An 11,865-nucleotide genomic window follows, 5' to 3' on the forward strand; every position below is an offset into this window, starting at 1 on the left:
ATGCCCTGATAAATGTTTCTGTTTTCCAATATTATTAAGAATGATGAAGCAAAAATTTGCTAACACTCAGAATTAAAAAATCATTTTTTCAAAAGATTTTTTTTTAAGGACTGTTGGGCAGAATATTCTAAGAAAAATCCATCTGACTGATTAATTCACTAGAGAGATGTATTCAGGTTTATGAACCAAAAGATAAGAATTCCTATACAAATAACTCTTATGCAGTCAGGAACTAAATCAGAAGCAGCAGCAGGTACATGGGAAACATACATTTTTCAATTTATACTTCCTCATGGTTCTCTTGGATATCCTCTGGAATTGCTTTGAAGACTGAAGAATTTCGTCCCCTAGAAATTCACACTGTTGAAGTTCAGCGTGTCTTTGGGCCAATAATTTCATGGATTTATCTGTCACTGTTTCTATGAGGTCATCCACCTATGACAGACAGATGCAAAGAAATGTAGCCATATTTTGGAAAGCCTTGTCTCCCATCCAAGTACTAACCAGGCCCGACCCTTGTCAAAACCAAAGGGATGGTGGTTTTCTCCTGAGAGACAACTTCAGGAATTGGTGGACGTTTTGCAAATCCCAAAGTATTATTCAAGTCATGGCAAACAGAGCAAGAAAACATGCATTTACCACCCAGTGGTAAAGACGATCTCATTTCTTCTCAAAAGAAGCCTTTGTGCATGCCTTCATTTTAATTGAATTCACTTGATATTTATTAGGCACACAGCATCATCGTAGGTGCCCTTAGCAATCCTTCAGCCACTTTCAGGATGCCCCCTACTAACATTATTTCTTCGTGCTAATCTAATCATTAATTTCCTCCCACAACCATGCTATCTAGCAGGGCTGTGCATTCAGTTAAACTCGGCCCTCTGCGATGCTTCTGAAACACAAAGTAAAAGCCTTTGTCCACTACCTCCATTTGAAGTTTTCCTACTGTCAAATCTGATTTTCGGAGGATGTTTTCCATGCCACACTTCTTTTTTTTAAGTGCTGGAAAGTGTGATCTCTTTTTTGATGAATACGGAACCTATCATAAAAATGCAAAAACACATCAGATTGAGAAGTACCAACAATATTTCTGTGACAGTGCTTAAATAAGAATTCTCACCCTTGGGACATTCTCTTATAAACTGAACATTTGCCACATAACAATGTTGGGTTGGAGAGCATATTCATATTATTCTCCATGCCCCATGTATCTCCTTTGTGCCCAGAGCTCTCTTTGAAGAGATCTATAGGGTGCAGAGAAATGAGATCATCTGGTTCTGAAAGAATGTTATACAGTGTCAGGAAAAAAGCAGGTCACTCACAAGGGGAAAAAGAAGAAATTGCAGTCACAGAGCACAGTGAGAGTGTGGGGCTGCTGAGGACCAGTGCCCCAGAAAGCTCATTATCACTGGATCTAGTTGTTAATTTGGTCTCTTTTCTGCAGGTTTCCTTATTTTCATGGCAGTCATGTCTCCAAACATAAAAAGAAGGCTCTGGGTTCTTTTCGCCCCGAGCCTGATAACTTTTCCTAGCTTCCCTGGCTTGCTTCTTCTAAGCACCTGTCTTAATAGTGTTGCTATTGGAAATCATTCCTAGGTCATGGCTCCTGGCTAATAGGCCCTTTTTAGTCTTACTGGGTTCACTCTTCCTTCCCCTTGTGCTTAGTAACTCGCATTGAGACTACTGTGAAACCGGCACAACGTGGGATGTGGGACCACATCTGCAACCTACCCTGTATTTGAGTTTACAAACGAGTCTGCTGACCCACCACTCTGCCCTGCCAACTTGCCCAGGCTCACCTGTCACTTGCAGGACCCTCCCCAATCCATCTATCTATATATAGTTGGACTCCTCATTTTTCTCTCCCATAAAACCCAGTACTTTTTCCTACTGAACACGTAGCACATGTGGTAATTCCTAAGTTATTTCTGTGCTTGTTGAATATCAATATTGTAGAGTCAAATGCCTGGACGGTCCAGGAAGGTTGTGTAAAACAGGACCCGTTGTGGCTGGTGGTAACATGGAGAGAATGTGTCTCCTGCCATGGGGCAGCCTCTGCACGGAATTGTGGGCCTAGTGTTTCCAAATCCTATTTTTCAAAAGAAGGCTTAAAGTCCAGATTTTTTAAAAAAATATTTTCATTTTTAAATGTGACCAACTGAGATCATTCCAAGAGCTAAACAAACCCCCCCCTTTTTTAAAGATTTTATTTATTTACTTGTCAGAGAGAGAGTGAGCACAAGCAGGGGGAGCAGCAGGCAGAGGAAGAAGCAGGCTCCCCGCCCAGCAAGGAGCCCGATGTGGGACTCGACCCCAGGACGCTGAGATCATGACCTGAGCCGAAGGCAGACACTTAACTGACTGAGCCACCCAGGTGCCCCTAAATAAGACCCTTTGCAGCCAGTTGACAACCTTTAAAGTCTTGCTGAACAGCAATCCTACTGTAACCAAATGTATCCATTTTTTTCTTTTATGGTCAGTGATATTTGTGTCTAAGAAGTATTTCTCTATACTGAAGTCATTTCTATCATCCTCCACAAGCTTTAAGGTTTTACCTTTTCCACACTTTATCTATAACCCAATAGGAATTAATTTTTGTATATGGTGTGAGATAGGGATCAAATTTCTTCTTTCCCATATGAACATCTATTTGTCCCAGTGCCGTTTATGCAAAAGGTTATCTTTACCTCAATGCTCTGCAGAGCTGCAGTTTAATACCTATCCCCCTTACTAGATCATAAATTTCACAGAACAGGACTATGTCTATTGGACCACCCTTAAAGCCCCCAAACCTAGAAATCGCCCTGGACATAATAGGAATACAGTAAATGTGAACCTGGCACACAAAAGGCAAAATTCAAAACTAATATAGGTGCCTTCTGACAATGATACTCTAGAGCAGCTCTGTTCCAATAGAACTTTCTGCAAAAATAGAAATTTTCCTTCCTTGCTAATACAACAGCCACAAGCCACATGTCATTATGTAGCAGCTTAAAATGCAGTTAGTGCAACTGAGGAAGTGAACTTTAATTAAATAGTCACATATACCTAGTGGCTACCATTTTGGACAATACAATTAGTATTTAGCAAAGTAATTAAGAGTAAGGACTCTAGAGCCAGATCTTCCTTGGTTTGAAACCTATCTCTCCCACTTATCTAAGCAAAGTATTTAACCTCTCAGTACCATCCCTAAAATAAGGATAGTATTGCTATCTACCTTTTTTTCTTTTTTTAAAAAGATTTTATTTTTACATAATCTCTACCCCTCAATGTGGGGCTCAAATTCATAAACCCAAGGTCAAGAATCCCGTGCTCTTCCAACTGAGCCAGCCAGATACCCTTATTGCTACCTACCGTATAGGACTATTGTAATTTTTATCTGAGTTGATATTTCCAAAGTACTTAAAATTGGAACAAAGTCAGCTTCAGAGCTATTTGTTGTATTCAAAAATAGAAATAGTTCAGGCGATTTAAAAAAATAGTCTGGGCAATTTAGGCTGAAGTTTACATATGCCCAGATAAGGACGAGCTTTGGTTTGGACGCTCTTGGATTTTCTACTGCCACACTGTCTTTACATGTGATTATCTTTTAATTTCAATTACAATGAAATAAAAATCCAACTTTTTAATTGCACTGGCCACATTTCAGGTTCAAAAGTCACATTTGGGGTGCCTGGGTGCCGCAGTCAGTTAAGCATCTGACTCTTGGTTTCGGCTCAGGTCGTGATCTTAGGGTCATGAGATCGAGCCCTGTGTGGGGCTTTGTGCACAGCACAGAGTCTGCTTGAGATTCTCTTTCCCTCTCTCTCTGCCCCTCCCACTCGTGCTCTCTCTCAAATAAATAAATAAATCTTTAAAAAAAAAGTCACATGTGGTTAATGGCTACTATATTGGATAGTGTATACTTGCATCCTCAAAGTTCTACTGGGCAGTGCTGGTCTAGAATTTCTCTCCAAGCAGCATGTGTGATTGACCTGATGCTAATATAGTTGTAACTTGATAGTTGAACAGTTGAAAAGTCAGTATAAAGCTCAGAACTCCACTGTTGCCCCGATGATAGTAAAAGTAAAACCATTTGAGCTCAGAAGTAGAGGAATCAGACCTGGAAAGTCTGCTTGCTGTGTCCTCAAGTTTTGACAGAAGGATGCAAGCAGCAGACATGAAGGCTTTAATATGAGAACTTGGCCTTTACTATACCCCTAAACATCAACTTGTATATAAGTCTTCAGAGGCGAGTTTGTTTTAGTGTTGTACCTTTTGCAGTCCTGAAGGAAGGGACGTCACAGATAACCGCTTGGTGGTTCTCCTGGCCCGGAGCAGTGTATTTCCTTGGGTTATCTCCTCTGTCTCTGCTTCTACAACATCAAGTTGTATAGTCGCTTAGAGAGAAGGGAGGGGGGAAAGAACCTGTAAGGATCGCAATGATAAGCTTTTTCTTTTTTTTAAGATTTTATTTATTTATTTGAGGGAGAAAGAGAGAGAGCATGGGGGGAAGGGCAGAGGGAGAGGGAGAAGCAGGTTTCCCACTGAGCAGGGCTGGATCCCAGGACCCTGGGATCACGACCTGAGCCAAAGGCAGATGCTTAATGGACGGAGCCACCGAGGCGCCCCACAACAATAAACTTTCTTATTAGACAGTATTCAGAAAAGCCCACATCCCATGCTACCTCAGTAGCTTTTTTCCTAGGGTTTAAAGATAAAAAATGGGTTTGCTTTTTCTAATCTTATACTTGTTCCTGCATACATTTGCCTTTTCTTGTGGTCGTGACCTCAGTGGTCACAAACCTGTTCTGGCAAAGGTGGTTACATCTCTCTGAGACTTCAGTTTTGCCCTTTGTTACTTTTTCCTTTAACTATTGTGGAATTAGAAAAAGTAACCCTCTCTTGTGTAAGATGATCCCTTGAGTACCTGTTATTGATTGAGGGAATGTTTAAAGTGACTCATTCTCCAGTCATGTGGCTCAAGGCTCTGCCATCACATCACCATATTCGTCGTTTTTCTCATTTTCCAGGGGCCATGTGAACCCCGGCCTCCTTAATATTTTTCTTTCTGTCAGTTCAAGTCTTAACACTATAAATGCTTTTATAAAGGTAACTTTAAGACATCAGCATAAATCAAAAACCGGTGTCATAAATAAGCATTAAAATTAATATGGTAAAAACAAAACCATGTTATTGCCTGCAGAAGGCACTAAATTTGAGGTTATTCTCCTTTTCATTAAAAAAAAAAGTGGGCAGGAAACGAGGCTTTTATTTCACATTGTCAAAAGGATGGACAGGAGCATTGACTCTTGTTTCAGTGCCTTCCTGCTGTGCTCACACATACAACCATCTTGTCTTGCTTGGGGTCCATTGATAAGGACTTTGCTAGAAGTGGGGGCTGCTAGTAGTGAATGGGGGCTCTGTCCTCGGAGCAGGTGCTCAGCCCAGGCACTCCTCCCTGTCCCGGCCCTCTACCGTCAGCTCTTCCCCAAATCCTACAACTTCTACCTATGAATGCTTTTCCCTTTAGCTCCCCATCCGGACCACCGCAACTAACTAAGCTCCTATCCTTCCTTGCCTGAATGACTGTAAGAGCTTCTTATTGTTCTTCCTGCATCTGCGATGGCCCTCCTCCCATCCAGTCTCTGCTGTGCAGCCTGAGCTATCTTTCAAAAATGCAAATCAGATTATATAAATCTCCAGCTTGAAAGTATGTGATGCTTTCTTAGCAAAAAATTAAAAATTCTTAGGAGAAAGTTAAAAATTGTTGATGTGACTTACAACGTCCTGACCACCTTACTCACCAGCCTTTCCCTGGCTGAATTACTTTCATTTCCGTATTATACCCTGTGTTCTTTTTATATTGCGATGTGAATATGACCTCCCTTCCTCCTGGAAAACTCTTCCCACTCTTTCCTTGTCTGACTCCAGTTGTCCTTCAAATCTCAACTGAGCTGTCCCTTCCTCGGGGAGGCCTCTCTGGAGCCCCTTCCCCTGAAGCTAGAGCACCTGTGATGGGTTTCCACAAGGCCCTGTGCTGATACTTTGTGTCAGGTGTAATTATCTGCCTAATGTTGGGACGTCCCTCTATGCTAGGACTTTGTGAGGGCAGGGACCACGTCTGCTCTATCTGCTACTCTATCCCTAATAGTTTGACAAACACATAATAAGTATTTAGCAAATATTTGTTAAAAATGTTGCGAGGGTCAACGGGGAAGAGCCACTATCATTGGGCCACGGGTGAGAGCGTAATAATGTTAGAGCTGTGTCCTGAAAGACAGATTTTCCAAAGAAATCTTGGTATAGAGATTGGTTATTCCAACTAAGATGAAGATAAGCCAATGCACACAGATGAGGAAAAAGTACTCAGCAGGTATGCAGCCTTATCTTTGTGTGAAATGGGGGATTGCATGTGGATTCCCTACATGTACTGGAAGGGCCATATAGGTTTCCTGATGCTCTTCTATAAAGGACCTTAAGAAGCTACACAGGATATTTAGGGCAGTGAATTTGTTCTGTATGACACTGTAACGGTGGATATAGGACATAACATGATGGGTTTGTCATATTAGCACAAGATGTTAATAGGGGTGGGTGGGGTAAGGAGAGAGGGTATATGGAAAGTTAATCTCTGTATCTTCCATTCAATTTTTCTAGTAAACCTAAAACTGCTCTAAAAAAATCAAGTCTATTAGAAAAGCCACAGAGAAGAAAGTGAATATTAGTGGTATTGTTAGTCATAATTCATAGGACCCTCCCTCCGCCCCCCCGCCCTGCAACAGCATTACTACATTGCAAAAAAGACTTCAAGTTAACATTTCAACTGCTGCTTCTTCCACAAGGTACATAGGAAGTAGATACAATAAAATACAATGTCTGTTCTGACTTGCCAATCATAAATTTTATTCATAGAATTCTCCCTACACTCTCCACTGTTGGAAGTAGCTATTTGAAGGACTGTATTACTACTTTTTCCAGAAACAAAATAAAAGAAAAAGCCCACCTTATTTTAATTTTTTAATGTATATGCATATATATGTATATATATGCCTGTATATACATATTTAAATAAAAAGTGACTTTAGAACAGTTAGGCCACCAATTGCACTGGGAGCAACCTCAAAGACAATGTAATTCAGAGCTTTCCAAAATGTAGGTACAGGCAAGTCACCTGGGGCTCTTTCTACAATGCAGATTCTGACTCAGTAGACCCAGGCGGGGCCTGAGATTCTGCATTTCAGACAAGCTCCCAGGAGAAGCCACACTTTGGGGTAGCAGGGAAAGCCATCCTAACTTCACTATTCCTCTTGGCCTTGACACTTAACGGTAAATTGCCTTTGATTACCATTCTGTGACAGCTTTCTCATTCTTGGTTTGGTAAATAACCTGGGGGCTGGAAGCTCCTTGACAATTCTAGGAAGAAGGCTCTGTGTGTTGGAGAGGAAGGTTTCCTTATGGTTGGTGGAGGTCCCTCTGCTGACACTTGCCGACTTGCTTCTCCATTTGTAGGACAGCATCCTTCCCAAAACAGTCTTCACTTTCTTCATCACAGTTTGTTTTTGGTTTTGCTGGCTTTCGTGAAATTCCATGTCACTATCAGCAGACGATTCCTCTTTGGGGACCAATACATTTTGTTTTACCAAGTTGGTGGACACGGCTCTATGCCACCTAAACAATATAAAAAAAGAATTTGTGTTAAGGAAATTGAAAGGTCAAAAAGAAGAAATTTAAATCATCAAAATCCAAACTTGAACTGCAAACAAATGATCCAGTTCCAAAAAAATAAAACACCACCAAGAACCAAATCAGTAGTTATGCGCGTTCTGACCACTACTTCATTTTACCCTCATAGCTCCCTAAGAGGTAGGTTACACTACCATCTTCACTTCACTAATGACTAAACGGAAGCACAGCATAGAATGCAGATTTTAATCCAGGTCTCTGACTGTTAGAACACATATTGACAAATTGGTAACCTCCTTTCAATGATGGTTGGATGTAGTTTTTGCTGGGTTTGGTAGTTTCCGGTCTACAGTGATGAAAGATGAACGATGGCTAGGGTAGTTAATAAGGTCTGTAGTCTCCAAGGCCCCATAAATGATGCATGTACATAAAACACTCATTCAGATAGAATAACTCTAAACTCTTATTTCTAAGATTCCAAATAGTCATACAGCATCTTCATCATTTGGGCCTATTTTAGTAATACAAACAGATAATGAGGGCGTCTGGGTGCCTCAGTTGGTTGAGCATCTGACTCTTGATTTTGGCTCAGGTGACGATCTCAGGGTCATGGGATTGAGCCCCGTGTCAGGCTCCACACTCAGCAGAGAGTCTGCTTGAGATTCTCTCTCTCCCTCTCCCTCTGCCCCTCCCCCCACTCGCACTCGCTAAACAAAATCTAAAAAAAAAAAAATACAGATGTTTCTTAATAGCGTTCTATGCACTAAGCACTTTTCTAAGTTCTTTCTTGTGTTTTATGTAATTTACTCCTCATCCTGTCATCTCTGTTTTACAAATGAAGAGATTAAACCCTCGAAAGATTAAATAACTTAGTGCAGGTGATCTGATGCCAGTGTCTGTGTTACTCACTATTCTAGAAGAAATATCATCTATACCATGATACCATTATTTAGCTAATATTCTTCCTCAATTAGCTATTGTTTTCAGTGTCATCCAAAGCAATAATATCCAAAAAAATCCCAGGGGTTTAAAAAATTAAACCTTTTATTTTGAGGTAATTGTAGTTTCACAGGGAGCTGTAAAAAATAATACAGGGAGATTTGCCCAGTTTCCTCCAATGGTAACCTCATGCAAAAGTGTAATTTATCACAATATTGATACTTTCAAGATACAGAACATTTCCTTCACCACCAGGATCCTTCATGGGTTATGGCTGCACCCACTCACCCCATCACCTCCTTAAGCTGTCCTTCATTTGTATAATTTTGTCCTTTCAAAAATGTTATCTAAATGGAATCATACAGTATATAACTTTCTGGGATTTACTTTTTTTTTTTACACAGCATGAATCTCTGGAAATTAATCCAGATTATTGTATGTATCAATTTTTCTTTTTTGTTGCTGAGTAATATTCCATGATACTGATTACCACACTGTCTAATCATTCACTCATTGAAAGACATTTGGATTTTTCCAGTTTGGGGCTAATATGAACACACACATAAACATTTGTGTACAGGTATTTGTAGGAACATAGATCTTCATTTCTCTGGATGAAATCCCAGGTTTTATATTATGTTATATTATGTTTGCAATAAATGTAACATATATTTCTAATACAGATTAAAATAAACTCATAACTATTAAAAATGTTCTTCATATACTACCTAAAATATCTCAAGTACTACCAGTAGCACATAGACCATCCTCCAAGAAAATAGTGTTCTAAACTGGAGCTAAATCATTCAACTTTTCTATAATTATACATGGGAAGTAGTTCAGAAGAGCTCAGGCACTGGAGTTAAATGGTCTTGTTCAACCCAGCACCACACTTCCTAGCTGGGTGATCTTGGGCATGTTATTTAACCTCTTTAAGCTTAGGTTTTCTCATTTGAAAATGGGTATACTATTTTCAGAAACGTGGGCATAAAAAAGAAATAATTCATGGGCTTAGAACCCAATAAATAATAGCTTTTATTAAAATGTGGATCAGATGAGTGAAGGAAAAAAGTAAAAGGCAAGGAGGGAGCTCAAGCAGGAGGTTGAAAGAAGGGGGGAAGCCTGTGGTCTAGCCAGCTGTCCCTTCGGGACTGAACATAGGCTGTCCGCCAGTTACACACACACACACACACACACACACACACACACACACACAGAAACGCTAGGGGTGCTCATCATAGGTGCTCATCATAGGCATCATAGGGTCTAAGTTAACTATAACTTCCTGGCAGATGGCAGTAAAGTGTCTTGAGGATGGAGTGCCATTTTCTTTTTTTTTTTAATATTTTTTAAAAAATTTTATTTATTTGACAGAGAGAGAGACAGCAAGAGAGGGAACACAAGCAGGGGGAGTGGGAGAGCGAGAAACAGGCTTTCTGCTGAGCAGGGAGCCCGATGTGGGGCTCGATCCCAGGACCCTGGGATCATGACCTGAGCCGAAGGCAGATGCTTAACGACTGAGCCACCCAAGCGCCCCAGGAGTGCCATTTTCTAATTTGCCCAAAGATCATTTATATGCTAGGATTAATCTTCTCTAGAGCCCTGTGAGAATCATTTAATAAAGCCATCAATTTCTACTACCATAAATACACACACACACACACACCCAAAACAATGAAAATACAACTTTAGGAGGCTCAAGAATCCCAAAGGCCATCCACGTAATCCCTCAGGTTAAAAGCCCAGCTCTAAGTATTCTGAATCTCTAGAATGTATCTCCCACTGCATCCCCTTCACCCTCATTCCCGACTTATTAAAACATAACTAACAAAGGTGATTTTGCCCCAGGGCCTTGAAATAGAACTGTTGCAATTTCTGTTTTGAAAAGAACCCTTCCCTTCTTAAATTTTCAAATATCTTGATTGGTAATGGATGTATTTTGTAGAATTTCTTCCCCCTTTAAACTCTTTTTATTATTGAAAGTGGAAATCTCTGCAATATTTCATTTTGTCCATGGAAGTTCAGAAGTTTGGTGTTGGAGGATTCAGGCCTCATCAAAATACCTCATTTCTACATGTCTACATACTGCTCATGAACCTGGTAAGAAAGAAGCCAAAAGAAATTGGAAAATAAATCATCTTGTTGATTTTCCAAATTAAAATGTATTATGTTTGGAGTATTTCATGGCCTGCCTTTACGGTTTTTCCTTTGACAGGAAATACCAGGTATAAGACAGTTTTAACATTACATTAAAGAGCGTGCACAGTGTGAAGTACAATTAGTACATATTTCAGTGCATATTGCTGGGCCAGAGAACAGAAAGCATTGATAATGGACTCATCTCAAAGAATATACTATTGAATTTTCAAAATCATAGTACTTGCATGGGACACGTGATATCTAAAATGCTGAGACTGTGCTTATTTTTGCCTCATATGCCACATTAAAACTCAAATTCAGGTGGAATGGAAAGGTTTTCCCCATTACAATTACACTCATAAAATGAGGCTTCCGTTGTGGCACTAGGCTTCCTGACCAATGTAGAAATGCGGTGCCTCCCCCACCCCCCAATCCATTCAGAGTGTTCATTTCTAAAGGCAATGCTGAAAAAGAGATGCTCCCTTTTCTAATCATCACAATGAATATTGTTTAATGCAAAATCCAAAGAATCTCACTCAACATAAAAGAAAACGGATCCCATTGGCCTACCTTTCAATCCCCTTCCTTTTGAATGGGCCATTTTTCTTTCTGGGTTGCTGGAGTCTTCGGTACTGGCCAACTCTTCCACAGGCACCCTTAGAAGACTCTGGAAGATACAGCTGAGGCTGGTCCATCGCTGTCAAGTCCACCTGTAGCTGTTTTGGATTTCTTTAGCTCTTGAGCTCCCAAACTACAAAAACAAATCATCCAGGGCCAGAGGCACTTTTAACTTCTGGGCTGTTTGGGGGAAAGTATGTAGGAAATTTTTGGAATCGCTTTCTTATTCCCTTGAAGGTGTGAGAGACATCATTTGTGGGACTGGCCCTGTTTACCAACTTCACAGAGGTTGGGAATGATGCATTTGACAGAATGGTGGGAAATTCCAGTTCAATTCGTGGAACACGTGTTCTAGATTCCTGGGCAAGGCAAATGCAGAAAAGGTGACCTGATTTTCTAACCACTACCTTTAACCACTACCTTTGGGTTGATAATAAAATAATCACACACCAATTGATTATCACATTCAGATGTGCATGTTTGAATCCCAAACAGGAAAGACCC

General features: G+C 40.4%; 1 protein-coding gene across 1 annotated transcript; it reads right to left on the bottom strand.

The window, feature by feature from the left end:
- Positions 1 to 237: 237 nt before the first annotated feature.
- CUNH3orf49 (chromosome unknown C3orf49 homolog) lies at positions 238 to 11,450 on the bottom strand. Its single transcript, XM_088027727.1, has 5 exons — positions 11,314 to 11,450; positions 7,328 to 7,650; positions 4,255 to 4,379; positions 926 to 1,039; positions 238 to 435 (listed from the first exon to the last, which is right to left on the bottom strand). The coding sequence occupies exons 1-5, from the start codon at positions 11,436 to 11,438 to the stop codon at positions 238 to 240; spliced, it is 885 nt and encodes a 294-aa protein (XP_087883853.1). The 5' UTR covers positions 11,439 to 11,450.
- Positions 11,451 to 11,865: the final 415 nt, after the last annotated feature.

This window comes from Eumetopias jubatus, unplaced genomic scaffold (genome assembly GCF_037043125.1).
Source record: "Eumetopias jubatus isolate StellerSeaLion01/CBP00866 unplaced genomic scaffold, mEumJub1_p1.0 scaffold_1, whole genome shotgun sequence".
NCBI classification, from domain to species: Eukaryota; Metazoa; Chordata; class Mammalia; order Carnivora; family Otariidae; genus Eumetopias; species Eumetopias jubatus.

Excerpts from the sequence above, each read along its gene's own strand:
- CUNH3orf49 (XM_088027727.1), bottom strand. The coding sequence starts at position 11,438 with ATGGACCAGCCTCAGCTGTATCTTCCAGAGTCTTCTAAGGGTGCCTGT. Across the intron at positions 7,651-11,313 it reads AAAAGGAAGGGGATTGAAAG|GTGGCATAGAGCCGTGTCCA; the intron begins GTAGGCCAATGG and ends TATATTGTTTAG. Across the intron at positions 436-925 it reads TAGGAAAACTTCAAATGGAG|GTGGATGACCTCATAGAAAC; the intron begins GTAGTGGACAAA and ends TGTCTGTCATAG.